At 40.5% G+C, this 27,901-nt stretch overlaps 1 protein-coding gene across 2 annotated transcripts; it reads left to right on the top strand.

Moving 5' to 3' along the window:
• Positions 1 to 279: 279 nt before the first annotated feature.
• pitpnc1b (phosphatidylinositol transfer protein cytoplasmic 1b) lies at positions 280 to 27,901 on the top strand. Of its 2 annotated transcripts, none has more exons than XM_041792504.1 (10): positions 280 to 888; positions 9,800 to 9,943; positions 13,091 to 13,179; positions 13,413 to 13,420; positions 13,550 to 13,621; positions 17,226 to 17,318; positions 20,203 to 20,358; positions 23,082 to 23,145; positions 23,332 to 23,418; positions 24,742 to 27,901. In XM_041792504.1, the coding sequence occupies exons 2-10, from the start codon at positions 9,816 to 9,818 to the stop codon at positions 24,897 to 24,899; spliced, it is 855 nt and encodes a 284-aa protein (XP_041648438.1). In that variant the 5' UTR covers positions 280 to 888; positions 9,800 to 9,815; the 3' UTR covers positions 24,900 to 27,901. The 2 variants fall into 2 exon arrangements, with proteins under 2 accessions (XP_041648438.1, XP_041648437.1); XM_041792503.1 differs by having other exon boundaries at positions 9,795 to 9,943.

The following is a 27,901-nucleotide window of genomic DNA, read 5'->3' as shown; positions in this document are numbered from 1 at the left end:
TGCGGAGGGAGCGCGCTTTAAATTCACAGACCTAAGTTAACAAAGCGTGTTACTTAATGTTGCCGGATATAGAAAGATGATAGAGTGTGTTGTTGTTGAAAACAGCAACGGCGTCAGAGAAGAAAGACCAGATAAAGATCAGAGAGAGGGAGGGGGGTGACACAGGTGAGGAGGTAGTAAAGTACAGTGGGCGGGGAGTGGATACTATGGGAGGGAGAGAAAAAAGGAGATAAGGAGGGAACAGACGAAGGAATTTGTGAGGAACTGAAAGCAGCGGAGGGCAGCTGAGGGGAAAGGAAAGGAGCGAGCAAGCAAGGGTTACACATGAGAAGTCTGAGGAGGGAATCAAAGAAAGCAAACAGGGCGCAGGGAAGAGAAGGAACAGGTAGAGTTGGTTGGGTTTCAAGCTTACCTCACGGCTAATTACTACTTTCTCACTGTGGTGAGGGAAAAGCAAACAGAAACTAAGTCAGGGAAAACTGCAGAAGGAGAAGAAGAGGGCAAGAGAGAAGAAAGCAGAAGTAGAAGAAAAAGGAGACGACAGTTTTAAAAAACAGCTCGGATTAATTGAGGAAGACAGACAAATAAAGTAGAAAGACTGCGAGCAGGGAGCGAGTAAGAAAACAGCAGATACTCATTGACAGAGAGGACTGGACTTAACTCCATGGATTACTGACATCAGCAAAACAAAGGAAGAGGAACGTCAGAAAAAAAGGAGGTCACTGCAGTCCAGCAGTAGTGTAGCCTGCCTGAGCCTGTCTACAATGCAACCAAGAAAGCTGAGATAGACAGACACAAGCACAGACAGTTCATAAAGACAGCCCTCTGTGAAACAGCACCATGTTGATGAAAGAGTACCGTATATGTATGCCTCTGACTGTGGAGGAGGTAAGTTCTCACACATACTCACACTTTTTAGTCTTTTTAAATCTTTAGAGCTGTAATCTTGAAAGTGTTAGCATGATAAGAAAAGTATCAACAGAGCGCGCAGACCCCCTGCAGCGGCTCTGTGGGAGCTCTGGCATGGCAGGCAGCGAGGAATGTTCTGCACCGGTGAGCTCAGGCCGGACTGACGGCGCCAACTCGCAACACCTGGCCAGCAGCGGCATCATAACACGTGTCCTTGCTAGTGTGTCTGATTTATCCCTCCATCTGTTTTCTTCTACGTCGGCTGTGTTAGCTCTCCTTAGAAAAACTAGTCAGACTGGTTACAGGACCTAAACTCAAACAAAGGCATTCAGCCTGCAGGCTAGTAAACAAAGCAGATCCAGGTGGAGAAAAAAGTGGGTGGACGAGGGAGATATGCACCAAAGTGCCCTTCAGAAGGAATGTCCTCATCCCCTCCTGTACCATCCTCCCTCCTCCCTTCCCTTCTACCTGTTACCACAACAATGACAGTGACAAATAGCAGTCCAAAATAGGATTTACAGTATCAGTAGGCAGCAGACAGAAACTTGAGCTTGCAGTAAATCCTCTTTCCTCTGAATGTAATGTAAGTTTAAGTGGAGATTATTTAAGGCACAATCAAATCCTGACTCTTACCTGAGTCCAAGCCATTAACAATGCCGTAACCCGCACTTCTTTCTTCAAGCAAATAGTGTTTACTTCCAGGTTTGAAATATTCAGTAGTACTTCTGTAACACAGTACAGCTTGTCTGAGTGAGGAAACGTTACTGTTGTGTGGGAAACCCTGACTAGATGGTTTCCATGTCTGGATTCTGTGTGATATCACAGACACAGGTCCTGTATTTGTCTGTGTGTGCAAAAACAGTGGATGAAAATCCTGAAAGCCCTCTGTGCAGAGACTGCTAAATATGCTGATCCTATCATTATACCTATAACGTCACAGAGCTTTTAAAGTTTCACCCCCTAGGAGCTAAATTAATGATGGATCCCTTTGTGACAGTTAATCACAGGTCAGACAAAGTCCCAATTCAAGGAGAGTTCCCAAGTTCTTTCTCAAACACAAATTGCTCTGTGTTAATCCATCTTAGCAAACTAATCAATGATACTATCAATAATAGGGATTAAGAAGTAATTGGAAATGTCCTTACAGCTGTGGATCAAACTACATATTGATACTTGTGGTAAAGTGAGCAGCCACACTGGCACCGCACTCAGCAGTTCATAGCGCCCACAAGGGCACAAATGAAGACAGTCTTTCAGTATAGGGTTAGAAGGACACACACACTTTTGCCTACACAAAATATTAAAGACACACATTACAGTGCAGAACTGTAAGGCATGTTTTGGCAGAAATTTGTCTGAAGGTGTGTAATGGCGAGTAAGCCCACCTGAGGGCACCACTGAGCATGAAGGAGGATTGACACTACCCTGCTCTAGATGTCCTTGCATGTTGCCAGGGGCATGTGGAAATATTCTGTTAAAAAAATAACTGCCCCTGGTTGGGCTGTGGATGTCTCAAGGGCCAAAACAGCAAACAGTCTGGGCGTATCAAGAGAGGTGAATTGGCCTGGAGTCTCATTTATGAAACAGTGTGTTGAATACAGACTAAAAGCGCATGTGCACCAACACCTTGGAAATGGCATACGCCAAAAATAATTCAGGTTTATAAAACTGTACCCATGCAGATCTTCACGCAATTCTGTCTTTATAAATCTTAGCCCACCTGGTAATGTGCGCACATAGATTTGTTCCACCATTTACATGCAAACAGTCACTTACATACTTTGTGCGTACACAACGTACATAAATGAGACCCCTGGATAAAAGACATGCCATTGATCTTGATCTTGGCTGCTGTTTTTTGACGTATGGCAAGCTTGAGGCCCGATGTAGCACATCGGGCCTCCTGATAAATCTTTAGCATCCTACATGTCTAAGAATTATTCACATGACTGTAGATGTATTAAAATAGATAAGGGAGCTGTTAATCCTTGGTCTTTCCTGCCTTCCCATTCAGTCGGTTTTGATGTTAAATCATTTGATCTCTACTGTTAACATCTTACGCCTATTTAGGACTAATTTTCATATGAATACAGATTCATACTTATTTCTCCCTAATGTCCCTGGGATAGAGGTTAAAAATGCATTCACATAAGATAAGAAACCTTTAAGAGGAGGGCGTGGTCCAACACAGACCTCAACTTCTTCTTTCTGCCATCCAACTAACATCCATTTCCTGTCTAACCCCTGCCCAGCCGTTCCGTGTAGTTGGCTGTCCCATTATTTCTGCTAATAATTCCAAACCAACTTGTACAATCTTGCCTCAGATAATTCAGCCATATTATAAAGTAGTCTTTGTTAAGTTTTGCTGGTCTGGCTTGAAGTGTTGGCTACACAGCTCAACACTGCAATCTCTATTTTTGGTGGGATTTTAATATTTGCTTTAAATTAACAAGCTTCCAGGATGCATGCAGAAATACACAAAATGAACGCACATCTTCATCCATATTCATGAATGAATTGCAAATAGCTTTCAAAATTCCACTGGTGACCCAGGCACAGGAAATATACAAAAAAGCGATGCTAGCAAACCAGGGCTAATGGTGGAGGTCTGCGCTGTTACCACTTTACACCAGGAGATAGCGGACATGAGTAACTTCAATCCCAACAGCATTTTGGGTGTGTTTCTATTCAAAGTTTTGGAGTTTATAGAGTTTGAAAGAAGCACGCCCTGTCGAGGAGACGAGTTGGAGCATATCAGAGAGAAAGACAGCGAATTGTAACAAGAATACTCACAATGCTGGGAGGAATAGAGGAATATTCACCCTCTGCCATGACTTCTAGTCATCCAGTGAGACCATGGGTGAGACTGTCAGTGCAACTGTTGGCATCAGCAGGCAACACTTCTACCATGACAGTCCACCCGTAGTGATGCCAGTGCTTGTCCCACCATGTTTCCACCCCACTGGGGAGGGAGTAATTGGCAAATGCTGTGGTGGGGTGCTCATGGGGATGGATCCAGGAATTTTTGAAAGGTTTCTTCTAGAGCCCGACCGATTTATTGCCGGGCCGATTAATCGGGCCGATTGTAGCGTTTCACAGATTAGTCAGCATCGGCCAATATGCAGCTGATTAATTTTTTTCTGCGCAGGGATTTTGTCTCTCTCTTTTTTTGCTCCTGTTGCTCTGTGTGTGTCCATGTGGAACTCAGCCCAAGTGCCTGTCCCCTCCCCCTCACACACAGAGTGCAGCAGCAGCTCTCCCTCACTCAGTGTTGCCAACTTAGCGAATTTGTCACTATATTTAGTGAGTTTTCAGACCCCTCTAGTGACTCTTTTTCAAAAAAGCGACTAGCAACAAATCTAGCGACTTTTTCTGATGTTACTGGAGAGTTTTGGAGACTCTGACTTGAAAGCACATATCGTGGTTGCTCTTCTCACTGAGTAGCCGGTGCAGCCGTCCCCGTCCCTAAGCACTCACATGCAGCCTAATCCTTGCTGCAGCCGGAGTCACTCAGCTTATTTTGCTGCTTGCATGTGCCGTGCGTGTCAGCTCCGATTCCTTTCGGTGCAGCTTTCACACAGGGCGAGTTTTCTGCCTGTCAGCCGCATTTCCCTGCTCTCAAAGCCCTGTCCTTCTTCATAAGTTTTACCTCAGTAAACCCCTCTTATAACAGCGACATGCTTCAGTGTACAGAGGAAGTGTGTCTTGAACTTTTCAAAGTAAAATCATTCTGTACAGAAATGCTAAACCTGGCTTTTACTTTGAAAAGCACAAACCAGCACAAGCACAAACCAGAAAAGCATTCATACGGTGTTTATCTTTCCTGTGACATATTCTACCAGTGTGGAGACAGAAAGTTTCACTAATAGTAGATCTTTAAAGAACAGCTTTATAAAACAGGCGCATTTAAGCTTGTGGCCTTCCTCAGGGTTATCAAGAAACACATTGTAAACATATTCTATGTGCATTTTTGCCACAATGATGTAAATATGGCTCTCCATTTATTGTTTTCCTGTCTAATATGGTCCACAGCCAAAATATAAGATTATTATACAGCGTTTTAACGTAGTCTAAGTTGCATCTTTGTGAAATAAACAAAGATAAATGCAGCTGGTTATTCACATGTCCACATTTGTGTTCATGTACAGTATATATCCTGTGTATATCAATGTTCTTATTTCATATATCGGCCGATATATCGGTTATCGTTACCTGACTGGTCCACCTGAAATTCTTAAAATGATTGGCTATTTGCCTTGTCAGCCATTAACTAGCCAGTTAAGCATACCCTATCACTAAGCAAATCTTAACCATCACAACATTTGTTTTACTAACTTTACAGTCCTCAGGATGAGGCATATGAAAGTGGCCCCACCATCCTTATATATTTTTGTATGCGGCCCTCAGTGAAAAAGTTTGGACACCCCTGGTCTGATACATACAAGATACAGTATAATACACTGGTGTGATGCTTTGTATTATTTCTTCACTTATGAACAGATGGACAATGAGATACACTAAATGGACAAATGTATTTGGTCACCTGGCCATTACACCATCAGGGACTATAATGAAATTGTATTCAAATATATGTACTTTGAGATGGAGTTTGCCCGCCTATTGCAGCTTTAACAATCTCCCCTCTTCTTGGAAGGCTTTCCACAGGATTCCTGAGTGTTTTATGGGAATTTGTGCCCATTCATTCATTTACAAGGTCAGGCATTGATGTTGGATAAGAAAGCCTGATTCACAATCTCAGTTCCAGTTTATCCCAAAGGTGCTCGATGGGGTTGAGATCAGGGCTCTGTGCAGTGTTTTTACTCACCATGTGCCTTATCAGTTCTTGACCCTGCTCTGTGGTTTTATGTGGTCTTCTGCTTTGTGGCTGAGTTGCTGTTGTTCCTAAATGCTTCCACTTTCCAATAACATATCTGACTGTGGAATACCCAGAAGGGATGAAATTACAAAGGTAATATCCATTACAGTACCACATTTGAAGTCACTGAGCTCTTCAGAACAACCCATTTGTATCACAAATGTTTGCAAATGGAGACTGCAAGGCTAGGTTGATTTAGGGTCTGATTAAAACACCTGATTTCAATAATTAACAGATGTGGCTAAAGTCTTTTTTCCATAAAGTGTATCTCTGGAAAGAATTTGCATGACGTTTGCATAAGAAAGCGATAAGAACTGGTAGAAGATTTGCCCACAGCAGGCCGCCCTCAAAAACTCTGCAGCCCTTCTTTCTCTTGTCGATAGGTCTAAAAAAAGGAACAAATCAGATTGAACTTCATACAATTTTTAAGGGCATAAAACATGAGGTCTGTGGACTATTTTAGGAGCTGTTCCTCACCACTTGATGTGTTTGATCTGTGAAGATTTTTATCTGGGACTGAGGCGAAAGATCATGCTTTTGGTGCTGAATTCTTAATCAATTTCAAATATTCAGTTTGTTTGTATTTTGCAGGAACAGATTTATTTTTGTCGTCAGTGGACATATCTGGCATTACATAACAAATTAGAGTCTTTGCTCTTTGCATTTCATCACTAGGAAAAACAACAGCGGCTTTGAGCTCTACTTCCTTTTAATCATAAATTCTTTTATTTTCCGTGGCTGTCACATTGACACTATTTGCAGAGTCTCCACCCCGCAAAAATCAGCTATATTTACACTTCTCAGGAATTTATGACAAACACTCTGCTTGTAAACTCATCCTGCCCTTTTTTATTTAAAGACAGATGGAGAAAAATGCATGCCAAATGTGTCTGGAATGAGTTTCTCAATACATCGTTCATCACAGCCATTCAGTAGTCGTATTGAGCGGTGATTTGAAGAGAGATAAGTCTTTCAACTTCCTGCTTAGATTAGTTGCTTAGAAAGTGAAAAAGATCCACAACCTGTTTGTGTGAGTGACTCACCGCTCTGTAGTGCGTTAAGCACCCATCACTTTGATTAATTAAGCCCCATGAATACCCAATAAGTAAATATTGAATGTTGACATTCTGCAGTAATTGGAACAAGAAGGAGGAGTGTCACACTGGTGTCAGCAGAGTACAGTGAAGGATGGCAAACTGAAATCTGCCCTCCTCTTTTGCTCTTCCTCCCCATCTTTCTCTGTTTCTGCTTTTTAATTAAAACAATGCTTCAGTGGCACGCCGATGTAGGCCAACCAAACGGATTACAATGTGGCAGCCACAGCAGAAGAGTTCTGCTGTTTAAAGTATCATTTTATTGCTTTTTTTCTTGAAAAAACAAAGTTCATCCAGTGCTTTGCAATTAAAGTAAGCATCGACGCAGCGTTAAGGAGGAAGAGAAAAGCAGCCAGTGCATATAATGAAGTGTTATTGTGTGGAGCATCTGATTTGCTCATTGTCTGAGAGGAAAAAAGGGATTCTGTCAGGCTGAGCTCATCCACGTGCCCAAAGGCCTCGTCCTCTTTAGAAAATATTTATCCCGCCTCATCAGCATTGAGCTCAAACTGGGGCTGCAGCAGAAAAACAAATCCCCCCCTAATTTAGACACTATGCATTCCCACACGCTGGCTAAATTAGAGTTTGACGTCTGCTATGGTCACTTGAGGTTAATCTTTATACACAGAAAACCACCATTCAGGGCAAATACAGCAAGTTTGAACCAAGGCAGAAATAACCACTGCTGAACACGCTGTCAGGAGGTTTTTCTGACCACACTCTTACAAGATACTCCTGCTTTGTGGCTGATGGCTGTAATCATGTCTCCAATGGAGTGTGCAGTTTATTGATAAGACCTGAGTGGATTTTAGGACCCAGTAATTCCTTCTTACCTTGTAGCCAAATCTTCTGGGACGTCTTTCAGTTTATACCACTTCTTAAGTCAACTCATTTAACTTGAGTATTTTGATTTCACTAAATTGCATCAAGGAGCTTAAACATTTGTGCAGCCTGCTCTATCTTTATATCGATTGTGAACAGGAAAACCCTCAACATGTAAAGAAAAGAAAGGAAAAATTCTCCCCTCTACCAAAAAAATGTTGCACATAAGCTCCAAACCTCTGTCAAGATAAGACAACTTTTCCTGAACATTAATTAGCCTGTGGCTTGGTGCTTAATGCTTAAGCCTGATATAGAGCTTTGCTGTAGCATTCACCATAGGTCTGTGTAACCCTGAACGTAGCAGTGGTGCTTGCAGAAGTGGTTATGCTCTTAATTTATACCCCACAATTTTTTAGCCACACATATAGCAAAAGATTTCGGCCTTATGTTATACTGCTTTTGCAGATTTAGAACACCTAAAAATAGGCCCTCTTGTTTTTGCATATTAACACTGATCTCTATAGCTTGGCTTCAGGTAGTTTTTAGAAATTATGAAGAGGAAAGCAAGCTGATAGAAGGTAGCACCAGCACCTAACCATCAGTTAGCATCACTAAATACCTCAGAGAACTGTAAAGTATGACCTGCCCCACTCAGCCTCTTATTGGCTTAGCCTTTAACCAACCACTCAACAAAGGCAGGTAGGGCAGGTAATACCTTTGACTTTTTACATGAAATAACTGTGCTTAACATCGACTACTGAATGATGCATAACTGCGTATTCCAAAATGCTTGCTCCACTGTCTCAGCTGATACGGCAGCCATATATCCCAACTATTCTGATGTCTCCTCTCTTTTCTTCTTTACTATAGCTGCTGTATTATTAACTGCTGCTCAGTATTTATCAGCTCTAACTATAATATAATACACTCAGTTTCAGTTGCCATGGCTTTATGTGTGGCTGCTATTGTGCTGTGGATGGCCCAAGGGTCTAAAAATGGCAGCCTTCTCCAGGCGTATTTAAAACTTGATTCTGCCCACCACCACCATGGCTGTGGCACATTAATCCATAGCGCACTACATGCCTAAAACGTATCCACATGACTGAACATCCATACATTTTATTTTACTCCATCCCTGTTATACAGAACATTTTTGCAGCTTAAATATCGAGCATTTAGCATTAGTTCAGGAAGGCCACAAAGTTGGGTGCTGCCATATAACTGACATCAGTTGATCATATGCAAGCCCTCATCAGCTGATGGTCATATGATCTGGTCCAAACACGCTATTGGCTAATCACATTCATGCTGCCATATTTAATGCTGCTTTAATCACATTCATGCTGCTCCCTCTGCAAGCTGCCTTTTTGCAACCCTCCTCCACCCCAGCTCCTCTTTTATGTTATATCTGACTTAATCAGTGGTATTCTGTTGTATTGATGCCTACTCTGCTCATTGCTTTATAGCTGCTTTTTAAACATGTTTTTAGTCCTGTCTCTTTGTTCAGTCATATGTTATGTTCCATCTAAAGACCAAGCTTCAGATATTTTTTCTTTTGTTCAATAGATTTGAGTGGTTAAATGTTTTTACTTCAAATTTGGGTTGTAAAATCTTAATGATTGATCCTGAGGCTAGAACAGTGGAGAACAGCTACTTTCGGGCACTGCTGCTTTGTTATTGAATAGTGGGAATCTCATAATCAGGGTAATGGCTTGATTATTTAAAGCCTCCCTTTTTCACACATATGGTCATTTCTGGTTCTTAAATAATAAGATTATGACAGCCAAAATACTTAAAACAAGTCTCAATAAACAGATGTGTGACAATGTAATGGCTAAATCCATTTTCTTACATACAAGCCAGGGTGCTGCAAATCTTCAAGGTGTCATTTTAACATATAAGATATTTATGAGAGCCTAGAAGCTCAATTCAAGTTTCCCTTTGCATATGCATGACCCAAAATCTACACTTCAATGCTAACGCTCAGAATGTGCCTCTGTACTTTATGTTTTCTCAACACATTATTTTTTCTCTCTCTCTTTCTTTGTCCTCACTTCCATATCCCTCGTCCTAAATCTCTCCTCGGACTCCAGTACAGGATCGGGCAGCTTTATATGATCAGTAAGCACAGCTGTGAGCAGAGTGGTGGAGGAGAAGGGGTGGAGGTGGTGAAGAATGAGCCGGATGTTCACCCCAAATACGGCCAGGGACAGCTGACCGAGAAGAGAATCTACCTCAGCAGGTAGTGTAATGTAGACATGCTAATGATGCACTTAAACCCATAATTCTGCCCATTACCACCCTGAGCCTTATCCTTGTGTTGTCAGCTCTGACATTATGATAACTGATTGACTTTGATCTTTGATCACTTACATCACTATACAGCTTTACGTCCCCTAGATACCAGTTACAGGTCTGAGTGAAAGGCAGTAAAACATAATTTTAACTTGGTGACACAGAGCAGAGTTACCTGTCCACATCCAAAGTCCACATCCCCACAGCCCTCAGCCTGAGGCATGTTGAGTCCTGTACTGTGGAGTGACAGCAGACTGCTATTTCACCATGAGCTCATTTTCTGTAAATCCTTCAAGTGTTATGGTTAACTTCCAGCAGAGACAAACATGACAACGTCATTGCTATTACAGCATGAGTGGGAATTTTTAGAACTGTTTCCAAAATAAACCTAGGATTGCTCATAAAAACTCTAAAACTTAACGTTTTAATTGATAGTTATCAGTTTAAACAAGAGATCGGCATTTTCATCCTTTAAATATTTGCTTTTTCTCTTTATCTTAGAAAACAAGTAATTACTTGCATTATTTCATGTATACTTTTTTTATACCATATGGACCTTCGAGTAATCCACTATGTTTTCTGCACTGCGCCACTCATCAGTACTGTGTATCTCTAAGACTAAGGTTAACAGCTCTCAGCAAGAACATTTTCTTTATATTCTTGATAAACCCACATTGTAGTGGATAAAGGCAACAAAAGAAAAGATGCACTAAAATCCTCAGAGCCATAAATAGTGATGAAAACATACAGTGCCTATAAAAGGTATTCACACCTTTGGATGTTTTACCCTTTTATTAATTTTATAAATGAATCTTGGTCAATATAATTTGGCTTTTCGACAAAAATAGAAAAAACCCCTGAAATGTCAAAGTGAAAACAGATTTCTACCCAGTAATGTCAATTAATAAAACTATTTAATGTAAAATAAGTGACTGCAATATTCACCCCTTCAAGTCAATACTTAGTAGATGCACCTTTGGCTGTAATCACAGCACTGAGTCTGTGTGGATAGATCTCAGTCAGGCTTGCACATCTGAACACTGCAATTTTATTGTACTCAAGCTCTGTCAAGTTGTACAGGAATTGGGTGAGAGCAGCCCTGTTCAAGTCCAGCCACAAATTCTCTGTTGGATTGAAGTCTGGGCTTTGACTCGACCACTCCAAAACATTCACCTTGTTGTCTTTAAAACCATTTCTGTGTAGCTTTCGCTGTATTCTTCAGGTCATTGTCATGCTAGAAAACAAATCTCCTCCCAAGCCATAGTTTTCGTGCAGACTGAATAAGATTGTCCTCCAGGATTTTACCCCATTCGTTTTACCCTCTACCTTTACGAGCCTCCCGGGGCTGGCAGCCAAGAAGTATCCCTACAGCATGATGCTGCCACCACTGTGCTTCACATTTGGAATGGTGTTTGTCGTGATGTGGAGTGTTTGGTGTTTAATGGCCAAAAAGCCCCATTTTTGTCTCAGCTGCTGAAGCTTGTAACATCCTCAGAGTCATCATAGGTGTCTTGGTGGCCTCTCTCACCAGTCTCCTTCTTGCACAGTCATTCAGTCTGTGAGGACGGCCTGATCTAGGCAGATTTACACATGTGCTGTATTCCTTCCATTTCTTGATGATTGATTCAACTGAGCTCTGGGGATGTTAGGTGCCTTGAGTTTTTTTGGATCCATCCCCTGACTTATATTTTTCAACAACCTTTTCTCAGAGTTGCTTGGAGTGTTCTTTTGTCTTCATGGTGAAATGGTTGCCAGGAATACTGATTAACCAGTAACTGGACCTTCCAGACACAGGTGTCTTTATACTACAATCTCTTGAGACCCATATTGCTGCACTCAGGTGATCCCCATTTCACTAATTGTGAGACAACTAGCACCAATTGGCTGGACCTTTGTTGATTTGGTCAGCCACTTTAAAAGGGATGAATATTTATGTAATTAATTATTTTACATTACGCAATTTAATTTCAGTGCTATTATTTTGTGGACATCACTATTTTACTTGGACATTAAAGATTTTTTTTGTTCATGTTTTAAAAAAGCCAAATTATTTTGACCATGAATGATTTATGAAATCAATAAAAAGGTAAAGCACCCAAGGAGGTCAATATTTTTATAGGCTCTGTACGTTCTTACAGGCATCCTTACTATCTCGGCTTTTCTTCAGAGCACAATATCTCAAAAACACTTTGAGGGGTTTCCTTCAAACTTTGCTCAGATGTTGGCACTGACTCAACTGATTACATTTTGGTGGGAAGAGATCAAGGTCCATTTAGCCCTTCTCAGTTTCCCACTTACACTGTCTGACAGCTGCAGAGGCATATCACCACTGGGTGGTAGTTTCAGTTTCTGAATGTGCTTCAAGTTGAAACACAAGATAACAATTTGTCAAATATGATGTAAACAGTACAAGGACCGTGAATGAAGTAAACAAGGAGTGGTGAGAAAAATGTAATTACTGGGATGTTAAAATGATTGTTCAACCACTGGAATTTCTGGATAGGAGACTAGAGTGCCTGTGTTTTTTGTGCAGAATGATGTGTGTTTTATTTGCTTTGGGCTCTGGGTGACAATCCATTATTCGATGAATCGTGAAAGGCCAGTCAAAAAACAACACAAATTCTCTTCAAACTCCAAATTTATATCTTAACCCTAAGCTAACCTCAATCATTACCCTAATGTAACCTCAACTCTCATTCTAATCACCACTATAAACCCAAGGCCTAATCCTAAAATAAACTCTGGGAGAAGTAAAGAAATGTTCTCACTGTGGAGGATTTTCCTAATCTTTGAGTGCTTATGGGACATTTGGTTCTCATTAGTAAAGATATGCTGGAACACACTCATACCACACATACATAAGTGCACTCAGTGCCAAATGTATTCTCCCTCAGTCATGTTCTGACATGTGACCTACAAGCTACAGTAACAATTCATCACCACAGGTGTAACTGGGAATGAGTCATACAAATGAACGCAGTGGTGCGAGTAGCCTACAGGTAATCTGGCTATAAATGGCACAAAACCCACTTAGGATGTCTCTGTCTCCCGCCATAATCTCCCTCTCTCCTTCTCTCGTCTTATTGCTTTTCAGTAAACTGCCATCCTGGGCGAAAGCGTTTGTCCCGCGTTTCTTCTACGTGACAGAAAAAGCCTGGAACTTCTACCCCTACACTATCACAGGTGCGTATTTGTGTGCCTTTGCTTGTGTTAAATATCAGGTTACTTTCACCTTAATGCATTATAAAAACTTATTTACTTTCACCAGCTGGTTTCCATTAAATATTTATCATCATGTTTGTGTGTATTCCCTATGGTAACATCTATGTGTATGTGAGAGTAATTGTGTGCTCATGCATGTATGTGTAACTAATGCTGTTTCTCCCTATCCATACTGAATGTCCCTGATGCTGCAGAGTATTCAGTAAGTATTCTCACACATCATTCACTCGCTCATCTCTTTCCAGTATCAGTGGATCTAATCTGCAGCCCGCTCCCTATCTCTTTGCCCTCAACCCCTTTTTCGATGTTTTTACCTCTTGTAACCCTGCAGGTATCGTTCCTCCCCAAATTCAACATCCGCATTGAGACGAGATTTGAGAACAACAACGGTAATAACAGCAACGTGAGTACGACGAGGAGGGAGTAAGAAGTGTGAAAGATGGAGTGATTAGACAAGAGGGTGAGGAGAGAAATTGCAATTTTCCTCTGCAGTACAAAAAGTGTTCATCAAATTGATGTTCCCATTACAAGGAAAGGAGAGGAAACAGAATGCAGATCTGTTAACCTCACATGCAGCAGCCTTGAGCACGGCTGCATTTTATCCAAGGTGAACACGGAAGAAAACACGCACATACACACATTGGTATTCAAGTACGGTCTGCATCTGTGTCTGGCCCTCATGTCTGTGTGGTGTGATCTAGGAAGTAGACGGGCAACGAGAGCCAACATGTCAAAATACAGAGGTGGAGAAATCTGGTCAGTCTTGTTTCATGTCAGGCGGTTACATGTTACACAACTTTACTCCAACAAACACATTCATGCATGATGTACAACAACATCCCAAGAGAAAGTGGAAAAGGCATTTACTCCACCTGGGGAACTCAAACTTTCCCTTTCTCATAATGATGTAATACATTTCTTCAGCTTATCATTGGAGACTGCTCTGTTTTTTTGTTTTTTTTTTTAGTTTGTTTTATTGCTATTGTTACAATTTACCTCACAGTTAAGTTCAAAGCTATTAAATATGTTGCTTGAAACACTGTGAGACTTTGAAAATGATCACAACAAAAATTTAAATACAAGTAGAACTGAAATGATTAGGCAATTATAAATAATTGGCTACTTTTGCAGTAATTATTTTCATATTTTTGACAACAGAAGAAATGTGAAGTGGTGTATTTTTTTCACTTTATAAAATACTTTGGAAAATTGCTCCACTCAAACAAGTCAAACCAAATGATTCTGTGTGGACATGAAATCATTTATAGTTACAATGTAATGCCATTAAAAGCAACTGGTTATGAAAAAGACACTGGTGTCTTCTCATTACTTTCAAAAGCAAATGCCACCGTTAACATTAAGAATGACTATTTTTATTCTCTAGTTTAATGTGTGAAGTTGGTGTTGCTGGAGATGAAATGATAAAGGTCCTGTGTCTAAGGATAGTGCTTTTGTGCTTTCAACACCCAGAACCTCAGTTTCTCACTGGTGTTTATTGCTAGGTAACAAAAGTCAACTTTTTATCTCCTTGGTATTATCCATAAGGTCATTTTTAAATAAATCCAGGCCCTTCATATTTTCCTTTATTCAGTGAAATATCACCAAAAACATTAAGTCGGTGTGAAGGAATTCTGTCTTCACATAAAACACTCACGATGTCGGTGTGATATCTGCATTCTGATGATGTCTATGATGTCTTAGTTTGCATGGCATCACCTAATATCTAAGTTCTCTCACAATGCTGTTGAATGATTATCTCGATCAGGTTTTTTGGTTGGATCCTTTGGCTGTTTGGGTTCTGCTGATCTTGTTTTGCTGTCATTTGTTCTGTTTTCTTTCTCTTTTTATTATCCTTTTCTGAAATAATAACGTATACTTATGTAACATTACGACACATGAAGCAAATACTCTGAACTATTTCTTGAGTAAACCACTGCAGCCATGTCTGGAGTGTAGTTCCGGCTTTGCATTTAGCTTTAAAACATCTCCGTCTTGTAATGTTCCATGATTATTTCATAGCGTGATGAATGTACAGGTCACAACTTGTCCACGAGAGCGTTTTGGAGTTGTTGGATTGTGTATTTGATGAGTTTGATGAGGGAAAGCCGGAATACTGTCTGCTTAAATGGAGTTGGCACAGCAGGGCCAAACTCGGCAGCAGTGATCTAAAAATAGCTTGCACCGACAACTGAAGGTAATGAACCTATTACTAAGGCTATAGGAATTATGGTAATGGGCGAATTTGCCAAAATGTTGAAGTATCCCTTTAATGCTAATTTAGCACTGATAGAAACAGGGGAAAAATACTGTTGAAAATAAACTTAACTGAAACATATAGCTAAGCTTTAGCCACATTAGCTATGCAGCTTAGTTCACTAAGTAAGTTTTGTGGCTTCATTAGCTACATAGCTTATGCTGCTAATGGAGCTACGTGAGCTACACTTGTTGCGTTAAAATGTTTTCATGGAGGGCAAACTGTTTACTTGGCTTTATCAAATGTTTTGTTATCAGGTTTTCAGGTCAGGGGTTTAACTTATGGTATCCTAACCCTTACCTTAACCCATACCCCAACTATAAACTTTGTTTGTAGTTAGGGTATGGGTAAAGGTTTTACCCTCCACAGCAGAAGGAATCAGGTCTTTATTTGAAAGAGTCTTGTTTTAGAGAAGACTTTCTTTCTCATGCATTGAACATGATAAGTGAAAACAAATTCAACACTTCCTGTGTTTATATCAGATTCAAAGCGTTTCACAATGACTTCTTAGCAGGGCTTTATGCTGAACACTTGCTGTGATGTATTTAGGAAAATCCAGTGCTTTTATACTACTTACAGGACTCTAAAACATATCTACTGCAACTTGAACTTGTGTGTAACCTTAAAGTGGCCATATTGTGTTCATTTCATACAAACAGATCATCACTGATCTTCATTCATCATCCATTAGATACATATCCGTACATACCAGCATCTTAACCCTTTTATAGAGTTAAGATGACATACTAACATATATATACCTGCAGTGAGTAAGAACCTTACACAACACTTTTCACAAGTAATCTAAAGCCATTTAAAAGTGGAAATGACATAATTATACTGCTACATTTATTATACTTGGTTGGCATGCACATAAAATAAAAGCCACCCAGACATTATTCACCCTTGTTTTTCCCCAGGCTGTATGTGAGACTGGCCTGGATTTGTTCTCTTGGCCAGTTTTCAAGAGCCAGCTTTTTTTGACTACTGGCTTTTATTTGAGGAAGTGCTGTTCATACTTTTACTTAACTAACATAAAAAAAGACTTTTCGTGTAGTGGAGTATTTCTATAGCGTGGTATTCTGACTTTGTCATTTGAATATGACCTCCACCAGGCTGTCTTCTGTTATCTTTTGAATAACACCACACAAACACAAGAGGCAAAACATGGGAGCATCATACCCTCAACACAAACTGAAAGGAAACACAAAGCATACAGATGGTGCAACACATTCAGTAAAAGCAAGCAGGACCTTGGGTAGACATAGACCGACTACAGCCCCACAGGAGCGTGGTGGGCTGTTATCTTACTGCAGGTTTTCTTATTTGTTAGTTTTCAACTGTGAAATGAACAACTTGAGCGAGGCTTAAGAACACATTTTAAACAAGGTCAGATAAAAGTGCTCTCACTCTGGTTTCCCTTCATTCGCTCTCAAGGAAAAGCATATTCTGCGCTCATAACTCTTTTTTCTCTCTCTTTAATATCCCCCATATGTCCTTGTTTTTTTTATTCTTCCTCTTCATCTCTCCTCCACTGCTTTCCCTGCCTGTACTCTCTCCTCTTTGCTCTGCTGTGATTTGCTCCGAGGGCCTCAGGGTGGGATATAGTGAGGGGTGTTATGGTGTGTGACCTCAGTTTTCTACACAGTTACTCATCTACTCTCTGCTGAGTGAGTGACTGTATGTGTGGGAGACATTTGTGTGTGTCTGTGCTCATTATACTGTGTGACCTCCCCCATCTGTTTGGCTGTAGGTGTTTGGGGACACTCCAACCCCGGCAAAGAGTGTGAGTTTCCTGGATATCCTGAGTGACCCCATCCCAGAAAAGCACTACAAGGAGTCGGAGGTACGTACTGTACTCGTACAATGACACAAACGTGTACTAATGCTATTAGAAAAAGAGGATTATAGAGCTCTAATTTCATGGGCCTAAGGAGTGCTGTTGAAGGAAAAAAGAGAAATAGTTCAGCATTTCCGAGAACGCAATACAACTTAAGTGATAATGAACTTTTACTGTGACTGGTGGTTAAGGTTACAAGATAGTTTTAGTACTAGCAATTTTTGTTAAGGAAAGCTCTGGTACAACTGCTGTATCATTGTCAGCATCTTTTGTTAGCTAGCTAACATGGTGGAAATGAACAGTAACCTCTAATTTCCACATACTCTGTCTGCACAGTGATCATCATACAACTTGCACCCTGGTGCAATTCACTCTCTTTCCAGTCTATCTTTGCATTTCCACTGCATGCACTCCGCTCTGCTCTACTGAAGACGCCAGCCAGGTCTATTTTCAACAGAGGCTGCTGCCAAAACATGTCAATCCATTTAGAGCAGATCGACCTAAATAGCAGGAAGAATGTACAAAGCATCTGGTCAACTTCAAAATACAACTCATTTCAGACTCTATATCAACATTACATCCTGTGGCATAAAACACAAGTCATTAGTCAGTCAGAGGGTCACAGAGGTAAAGCTGGAAAAACACTGTGTGATTTCAAGCCAATAACAGGAGCGGTGGAATGTCAGGTCATACTGTGTGACCAAATTGCTTCAATTTATGACTACCATGCACAATTTATGTGCTCACACTATACGGTCCGATGGTCATGCACGACCTTAGTACTCACACTACCGGTGAAGTCAGGACAGACTATGATGTGGAGTGTCCTTTTAAAAAAGTCCCACATACCGAGGTTTAAGTCGTATCAAGTCATATTCTCTCTCGCACACACACAAACATCATGGCCATCCATGCCAGCTAAGGTCTGAGAGTAGGCATACTTCCTGCTCCTTTCTTTTATTAAGGAATGGGGCATAAGAAAGGCATTCCTGCTGTTTTCATAATGATCAAAGACCCTGCCTGACAGTTTAAAAATGACAAAATGGCCCAAAGTTGAGGATTCTGCTCGTGGTTCTGCTCTTGCTGTGGGAGTGGTTGCAGTTGTACAACTAAAATATCAAACATGTCAAAAATCCATCAGACTTGTCAGGAGCAGCTGCTCAGCCTGTTGTCGGGTCGCGATTCGCCATTGTGTCCTCCTGTATGATGCACAACAAACGATGCACGATCAGAGTTGGCGGGACTTCCAAGGGAGTCTTGCGGCTCCAAAACTGTGTCTGGAGCGCTCAGAAGGCGTAGCTGTTAGGTCACGCTCCATGTAGGTGGGTGGCCCACATTAAAGCCAAGCCTGTAGCTCCTTTCCAGTATGTCTCTCCCTAGCTCTCTCATCCCTGTTTCTGATTCTATCCACTGTCCTCCTCTATAAATAAAGGCATAAAAACCCCAAAAATACATCTTGAAAAAATTCTTCAGTGTTCATACAGCTAAACACAACACCAAGGATGAAGAAAAGTTCATTTTTAAGGTGGAAAACGGCAGGATAGTACAGGAAACCACTTAAACTTAATGTAACCTTTTTTATGTGAAATGTAGATGAAGTTAATCTGTGCTTCTTGGTAATCTTAGGCTCTAATGTAGTTGGTAGCTTTTTGTAAGATTTCTGTAAAGTGAACTTGTGGCCGGACGGACCTCACTGTGTTGCGTAACTTGGAAAAAATAATGACTAAGGCCTATTTTTGTCCATTTAAAAGCAAGTGGAACATTAATTCACATTCGTAGACACTGATGGAGATTATCATTTTCATATTTCCTTTTAACTATGGAGGAAAAAGCAAATAATAGCTATTACGCACACAGAGACAAAACAAGGAGGAAATGGATCATCTGTCCTGTTGTTATTCCGCATACCTGTAAGGTGTGACAACAGTGCCTCAACCACAAATCCCTTCTAGCATCCCTGTAAGCGAGCACCACGCCTCTGCAGAGTGTTTATATAATGTGTGTTTTAAACACCTGGTGGTAATACAGTATACCCCTGTAAAATTGGTGAGAGGTTTGAGTGTACTGCAAAACAGATAATCCTAACAGATATACACATAAAAGAAACATAATATGGTCCTTTATTAGATGTAGGCACCAGTTTTCTGAACTTAATAAGGGCAAGGCTCTCAGTTAACCCCTTCTTTAAGTCTATGGTAAATAAAGCTCTGCTAATCCCCTTTGGGCTCTAGCTTTATATAAAAGAACATATATGTCTGTTATTTCTTGAAATTAATGATTCATGATAAATATAAATTTATGAAGCACCAGTGTTGACATACCAGTGCAGAGAACACTTTATCTGTTCACTGACTTTGCTTTACCAGCTCATGTTTTTCTACTAAAGGGGCATAAATCAGTAAAACTCCTCTATGCCTCTTTTTAATCTGCCCATGTTTATTCCCTCTTTGCAAGCATCTTACCCCCTATAAGTCCTCAGAGATAAAGGTCAATCCACAGGCCATACACACTGAGAAATGCAGACAAGTGCACATCAACACAGACACATATAGTGCACTCATAAACACCCATGCAAAAAAAAAAAACAAACAAACAAACAAATGCAGCAATCTGTGAAATTACGTGATACGGTGAGAACATAAAATCACAGACACTTTCCCATCATCCTTTGGTCACGGATGCATAATGTGTGTTACTACACTTTTCCTCTTATGAGCTGTGTTAAGCAACAATCTGTTTGCACCTCCACACACGTATCGCCACATTCGCTCCCTTTCACACACACATTTAAAGTACAGAGATACAGTAAACATCTATAGTTTCTCCCTGAAGAGCAAAGTTTCTGCAGATTCAGCAAATAACGTATAGACCCACTGTTTGCTCTGTGCAGGACCTGAGTCTTTGGCAGTCGAATAAAACGGGCCGTGGGCCTCTGGAGAAGGGCTGGAGGGACGACCACAAACCCATTATGTGCTCCTATAAGAGGGTGCAGTGCAGCTTTGAGGTGTATGGCTTCCAGACAAGGACGGAGGAATTCATACACAAAGTGAGACAAAGCTTTTCCTACCCAACATGTGTTTCTAATATGATCTGTTATTCATGCCAGGAGCCCTTAAAGGTGGACTGCAAGGTGGAAAATGGAATTTACTACTAATTGAATGTGATAAAGTATCTTGCTTCTTTTAAACATTGATTTCTGCCAGTATGAGTCTCTAACTTTGTAAATCTGTAGTAAAATGATGATCTGAATTAGTTATGATAGTAATTTGAGTGTGCTATGTGTTGAGTTTTGACACAAATAAATCATTTGCACATTTATTTCAAGACATTAGTATAATTACAGAGATCACTGCCAAGAAGGCTGTTTGCCTCAGATGACCTCTGCTCTGAGTTTTACGGGATTCACAGTGGGGTGCTCCAGTACCCAGTCCTAAAACCTGGAAATGTGTTGGCATTTTAGCACTTCCGGTTCCATCATTTGAGAGTCTAAGGGATATTTGAACGAGTTTTTCAGTTACATGTTGGAAGTAAGATCGATAGTAAACACAAGCAAAAGAAATGTGAACAATTTTTGTGAACACAACATCTAGGAGTGCCCTTCTCATCCATTTTAACTTTTCATGTCCTAAAACATATGTTTGCTTACTAGTGGCTAACTCAGAGTACAGAGACTACTATGACAATACTGTTCACCTTTGAGGATTATCATTATGAATATGTGTAAGTATCAAATGCTTTTCCACCACAGAGCATATAGTAATGAAAAAATATGGAAAAAACCATGTGTTTTTGGTCAAGGGAAGTAAAGTGATGCTACACGACAACAAAAATATGCTTCACTCTATCAGCATCAGATTTATTCAGGAAGTCTCTGTCTTGTTTCTGCAGTCTCTGCTTCTGTTGTTCAGAGCTACAAAAGTAACAGGTGAGACACAATGGAGGATGGAGGAACAAGATAAACATGAAAAAATTCTGTTTGATGACATGTTTACTGTCAGTGGTGATGATTGTAATGTAGCACGAAGCCAAGACAAAAGAACAAACTGGTTACGCCCTGGTAACTGTTAAACAGCAACATTTACGGGAATGCCGCTTTCGCTTTGACTAAAGCTGTTGCAAAAAACATTTGTGAGATAAGTTTCAACTTATTTCAACCATGATCCCATTCTTTTAACTGAATGAAGCTTTCACCACTACTTTAACAAAAAAGCATGCTGTTACATAGAAGTGAATGTAGTGTTTCCTCCTAAAACACGTGCAAACTTTAAAATTTAAAGCACTGTGCAGCATTTTAATTTCCTTATTGGAAAAAGGAAGTATAATAATATGATACCAATCCAAGCAAGGGATAGAGTGAGAAGGAGCAAATATCCAAGGCTTAGCACAAACCAACAGGGTCAGCTCATGCTTGCAGATGATTTTGTCTCCTATGAGGCACTTCTATACTATTTTCAAGCCAAGACTTGAAAAAGTATGGGGAAAAAAGTTATAGTTTAACCAAAAAAAATAATAGAGGCAAAAATTGATTTAATATGTCCTCAAAACATCTTCATAAAACAACCCACTCTTGCCTCCTTAAAAATTTTTCGTTAGTTATATATCGTTGTACAGGTAGGAAACTAGTGTACCAGTGAAACCAAGTACAGATATTTTTACCTATTATGGATGGATGGATGGAAAAGTAAAATTATACCTAAATCTAAAGTTAAACATTATACTATAACCAAAAGTTGCATAGAAAATTAAAGACAAAAAAATTACAAATCTTTGTAGATGAACTCAAATCAGCCTGTATACAATTAAAAGCAAAAATACATTTGGTCTTTCCAAGAAGAAAACCTGTGCAAAAACTTGCACAAAACAGCTACGTAGCACTGTTTAAAAGAGAAAAAATATGGTTTCAATATGGACCAAACAAACGTGTCACAACTTGCATTTGAAGTGAGGCATTTTACCACAGTGATTTACGTTACAGTTAGTATAATCTATTAGTGCAAATGTGCATATGAGATAAGTGGGATGTATTCCTGACACTAGGAAGTCAGCAGCCATAGTGTGGTGTATTTCTGGGGCCAGAGCGGGCTTGAACCCAGAATCAGCTTAATTGACCAACTACGCTTACGCAACAAGGACTTTGGCTCTGGATAGCTTTACTCTCAATGTACAGGAATTAAACATTGAATACAAAAAAACATAAACTTGCAAAGTATTAATATTAAGATTTAAATATGTACAGGCTGTTGTTGGTATTATTATTCTAGTCTAATTAATTACTCAAACAAATCTGGGCTTTTAAAAGAACATCAGTGGCTTAAGCCATATAAGCCACAAGCTGGCTCCGCCTTTGATGCTGGTCTCTCTTCATTGGCTTCCTGTGAGATTAAGAAATGATTTTAAGATGATTGTTTTAAAGGTTCTTTATGATTCACGTCATGGTATTTTGTTGACCTCCAGCTTGACCACTTAGCTCAACTTACCAGCTGCTTATGGAAGTCTCAAGATCAAAACCTAAAAACTGAAAAGATAGAGTCTTTGAGGTGGCTGCTTCAAAGTTATGGAATGATCTTTCTATTATTTAAGATCTATCCAGTACCTCAGCATTTTTAAGTCAATGCTGAAATTGTCTTATTCTTGAACCTCATTTTAATCAATGTTCATGTTTTATTGTGCCGTGGCTCTCTTGGCTGAACAGCAACTGTTTTTGAATTTTGCTATAAATAAACTTGACTTTTATTTCCCTGAATGTTTATTCTGCCTGTATCATTTCAGAACATCCAGGACATCCTTCTGGTCGGCCACAGGCAAGCTGTAGCGTGGATAGATGAATGGCACGGTGGGTAACAATCCCCATAAACATTTTACTTACGTAACAGTTGTTAAAAGACTCAGAACAATGCTTTTGCTCTAAATACAACTGTAACCTCTGTGTACACAATGTAAAAGTGAATTCATATTTCATGCTCTCTTCTGATGCTGTGTGCGTGCCTGTGTTGGTGTGTGTACTTTCGTCTCCCCACAGGCCTGAGCTTGGAGGAGGTGAGAGAGTACGAACAGGCGATGCAAGAGAAGACCAACAGCAAAGTCAAATCCAGCCAGAACAACACAGGTGAGGTTGCTCCTCCTGACCTGCGCTGTTCTGAAATACCACAGAGAACAGGAGAGGAGACAGACAAGAGGGAGGAGGAGGGGTAGAGGAGCAAATACAGCTGGATGTGAGAGCTGTGAAAGTATAAGGGAGAGTATATGAAAAGGGCAGTAGCTTTGAAATGTATATTTGTGCAAAGCCATAATTATTCTTGCATTTCATTTCATCATATTAAGAGGCAGAGGGGAAATCCAGGCCTAAAACATGCCTAATTTACCATTTTTAGGAATTTACAGTTAATCAGAGCACGTATTTTAAGTTGGTTTCACGTACACACTTTATCCACTGCTCTCCTCAGTGTGCAGAAAACTATGAATGAGTAAGTTGCTCATGCTAACAGGCTTGAACAGAGGCTGGTTGCACCACTAGTGAACTACAAGTGCCCAGATGGCTGGTGTGCATCTGGGAAGAGAGAGAGAGGAGCAGTCAGGAGGTATTTCACTACACAAGGAGAGGCAGAGGGTGTGCACCCAGAAAAAGACGGATGTAGGGTGGGAGCAAAGAGAGTAGGCTGGCTCATGAAGTGATAATGCCACTGCGTCGCTCTGATAAACAGTGTAATGCAGCCACCAGCTGAACTCTCCCCATCACCGTCCCTTTCAACATAAATAACCAGCTATTGCAGCACTTAGCTGCAAATGTCAGCTCTGGTGGAGGTCTGTGTCTGGGCATATGTGTTGTGTGGGTGTGTGTGTTGCGTGTGCATGTGTGTGTGTACGTGGTCACCCTGCCCCCTGCTGGCTAGTCTGGTGAACCTCAGCTGGATGGGAGATATCAAAGGTAGAATCCCCAATATGGCCTGTAGCGTGGTTCTGCCTGCGCTCTCTCTCTTTCTCTCTCACTCTCCCTCAGTGTTTGATGATGAGAGATATCAAGCTGCAACAAATCTGCAGTCATTGCTCAACCTCCTGCAGCTCGCTGCACCGTCATGACCCCCTACAGGCCAAATGCTGCTACTACGCTAATCTCTGTACAGCCCTGCACGCAGTTTTCATTCATTTCTTTCATCTGCTGTAATAAAAGTAAATGGATGTCATTTACTCCAGAGAGTCTAATAAAAAGTCCGCTGTGTGAGGTGAATATGAATAAGGGATTTAGATAATGTGCATCTAAGTGTACGACAAAGATCTTAAGTATACTCTCATTAATTGAAAACTCAAACACAGTATCCCTCTTTTCCTCTCCTTCTCTTTTATCTTTTGCTTCTGTCAGTCTCTCAACTTCAATTTGTCTCATTAGCAAGACATGTAAAATGCACTGATCTATCTATCTATCTATCTTTAGGCCAATCGGCTGCCCCTCGTCCTGTGTTTTCTCGCTCCATCTCGGTGACGGACGAGCGTTCCCTGAAGAAGATGGGAGTGACGACAGTGGCCATGTCTGACCCCTCTCCCTCCTCTGGGCCACAAAGTCCCATTCGCCTCCACTCCACGCCTGAATAATGCCTGAAACACTCACACACATGTACTGTATTCAACACAACGCCAACATTAAACAAAGTCATGTGAGGTTTTTCGCTCAAACATGGATAAACAGCACATGAAGACAGTGACATGAATATACTACAGCCAATATTTGAAGAAAAAGCTTGTTAACTCTTTTGGAGAGACATGGATAAGAGAATCAGTACAACTTACATTTCATATTCATTATAAATGATCAGTGAGGGCTGGTGTGTTATTCTCCAGTGGGGCAGTTTCTCACCAGAGTGTGAATCTTGGTTTATTAGTCCAATGCTAAGAGAAACTGCTGCTGTCATTGATAGGCTAACAATCTAAGCAAAGCAGATGGAGTATTTTAAACTTAAGAAGTGATTTATCGTAGTCAAAAATGCCAAGTTAAATTATTCCTTATTATTTTTAGCATCTCCACAGTTCTTAATGCTGTAGTTCTCATGGATCAGAAGTTTTTGGCATGTTGGTGTGATGATTCAGCCAAAATGGTCAGCCTGTCATTCACACCACAGAGGTGACAGAAGAGGCTGTCACAGTCACTGACTCATCTAGAGATATTATATTATAGATAATTATAATAGATATGGGTTTTCATAACTACTTTTGGTTGCTGCTCTAGGTTTTAAAATTTTAACAATATGTCATAAGTTATTTGGACCATAACAGCCCCACTTTTATGATAGCTGCTTTTTGTACCAGCTGTCCCTGAACATGAAGTTTAGTTCAGACCAAAGAATTGCGATGCAATAAGTCAGTTTTAGAAAGTTGCTGGCAATGGTTGCAGCTGTTTGAACAGAGCCATCACAGCTCAAATCAAGCTGTCTGATGACTTGGCAGCAATTCACTTCATCAAATCACAATCAGGTCAGGTTTAGGAGCATACTGTGCTGCTCTGGCCTCCTGATGGTCAGCTTCCAAGCCTGCGCTAGTCCCATGCCCCATCTCTGCAGGTATCCTCCCAGCTAGCACCCTCCAGGACGCACATAGTCGCCCCCAACTTCTGCACCAGCCCACCAGGTCCTGGGCATCCAACATGTGGTGAGCTGGATCAGGCCCGGGAACAAGCGCCAGGGACCTGTAAAAACGCAGCCATCATTCCCGCATTAGGCAGATGATCCTTCCCATCCTCACTCTCCTGAGCACGTCTGCATTAGACACACGGTCTTGCCAACAATACCCAAAGGTACACTGAAGAGAAGTTGTCACAAAGTAGTCCAGTTGTTGCTTCTGGCCATCAATCAGCATCATGGCCTGACAATGGTATAGTAAGGCTGGAAGCACCAGTCATTGAATGACAACCAAATCACAATCAGCCGCACTGTAAAACCAAATAAGTTGAAAGTACTGAAAATATTTGTTGGAAATTATTATGTTAAAGTAATGAAAACACACTCTTTGAGTTTGACTAAAGTTAAAATGTATAGTTTACATGTTTCTCACCCACTGCAATTTTCCCTTAAGTCACATTTTTTAAATTGGATTGACTACAAGTAAAATGGCTGAAAGGTGCACTTAGACCCAGAAAGTGTTCATCCTCAGACATCAATACATCGAGCAGATAAAGCCCCAGGCCTCCATGAGATCTCTACCATCCCTCCTAGGAGTCCCTGCCCCAGGTTGGGAACCTATGATTTAAATGATGTTTTTAATTTAAAAGATTTTACAGATTTGATGATTGAGATATAACTTTTCTGTTAATGATCTTAATGCAGTAAAACATTTGACAAAGGAAGGCTAACTTTTTTCATCTGTTTCAAATCTTAGTGCCACAATAACCTAGCAGGTGGCTAGCCACAGTATGTCTTTAACATTACTGTTTTTACACATGCACCAGATTTACAGAAATTTTCAGGCTGGTTGCAATGGGAGACCTTTCACCTTAATTTTTCATGCAAAGTAAAAATGTGGTATCAATTTAGGATGAACTGATTTGTACATGCAGCAGGTAAAAGTCATGAAAATTCCCTGTTTTGAGAGAAGTGATGATGATGTTTGTGATACTTTTATCTGTATTTCCTTCCCTGCTCTTCAGTTGATACTGTGAATACACGCAAGTTTGCAAAATACTGCTATAAAGGCAACTGCTGTCATTTTGTCAGACACTGTTGCTTCTTCTCCCTTTTTATGCCACTGAGACTCCACCTTTGCATAAGAGAAAGCCTACCCTTCTGAGATGCAAGGATGAGCATGCATTTCTTTCAGTAGTGCATGAGTGAAACAGCTACACCTATGTAGGAGCAGTATTGATTGTTATCCATCTCTCCAGCAGTGTAAAATAAGTATATCCTCAAAATTCCTCATGACTGCTTCAGAAACATTTACCTCTCCTTATGCACATGTGGTTCCTGTACAAGTAAGAGCTGCATAAACACACACAGACACTGTGTGCCTGATCACTGTTGCCTTTGAAAATACTGCCAGTGTCCTCAGAAGCCTTTAAAACACAGAGCACTTCAGTGTTCTCGCTCAGCTCCTCAGCCGCAGAGGAACTCGCCGACCACCAGCGGGGCTCTCGATTGTTTCTCAGCCCCCAGCTAGCAGCCTACAGACAGATGCATAAGGAGTTTAATAGAGTGAATCTAATGAGAAAGCAGAGGAGAACGATGCAGGGTGTCAATGCTATGGATCGGCTCCCTTCTCCACCTCAGCCGATAGGTCAGACTTCTGGTATTGACAGAGGGCAGTGAGGCATTGTATTGGTTCCTTGATCGCTTAGCTGAGAGCTGCAAATGGGTCAAGTGAGGGATAAACTTCAATTATAAGTCAATGATGTGAGTGTTTATAAGGCTATTAGTTTAATTTTTTAATAAACATGATGATAGGTTCTTGTCAAGGATGAACAAAAGCAACAATTAGATAAAGCCATTTCTTGTCATTATATTTGTAATAACCGAGTATAAATGAAGTTTATTAACTAATCAACTAATGTTGTATTCACCTTGTACAGTCTTTTATAATGGATTTTTATCAATAAATACAATTTCACTCTG

Source organism: Cheilinus undulatus, linkage group 8 (genome assembly GCF_018320785.1).
Source record: "Cheilinus undulatus linkage group 8, ASM1832078v1, whole genome shotgun sequence".
NCBI lineage: Eukaryota > Metazoa > Chordata > Actinopteri > Labriformes > Labridae > Cheilinus > Cheilinus undulatus.
Note: the sequence above shows the minus strand (reverse complement) of the source record. Positions and strands in the feature narration are given on the sequence as shown.

What these genes read in the sequence shown, in the direction of transcription:
- pitpnc1b (XM_041792503.1), top strand. Translation starts at nt 841, where the DNA reads ATGTTGATGAAAGAGTACCGTATATGTATGCCTCTGACTGTGGAGGAG. An exon ending in AAGAGAATCTACCTCAGCAG is followed by an intron (nt 9,944 to 13,090) that starts GTAGTGTAATGT and finishes ATTGCTTTTCAG; the next exon opens with TAAACTGCCATCCTGGGCGA. An exon ending in AGCACTACAAGGAGTCGGAG is followed by an intron (nt 17,319 to 20,202) that starts GTACGTACTGTA and finishes TGCTCTGTGCAG; the next exon opens with GACCTGAGTCTTTGGCAGTC.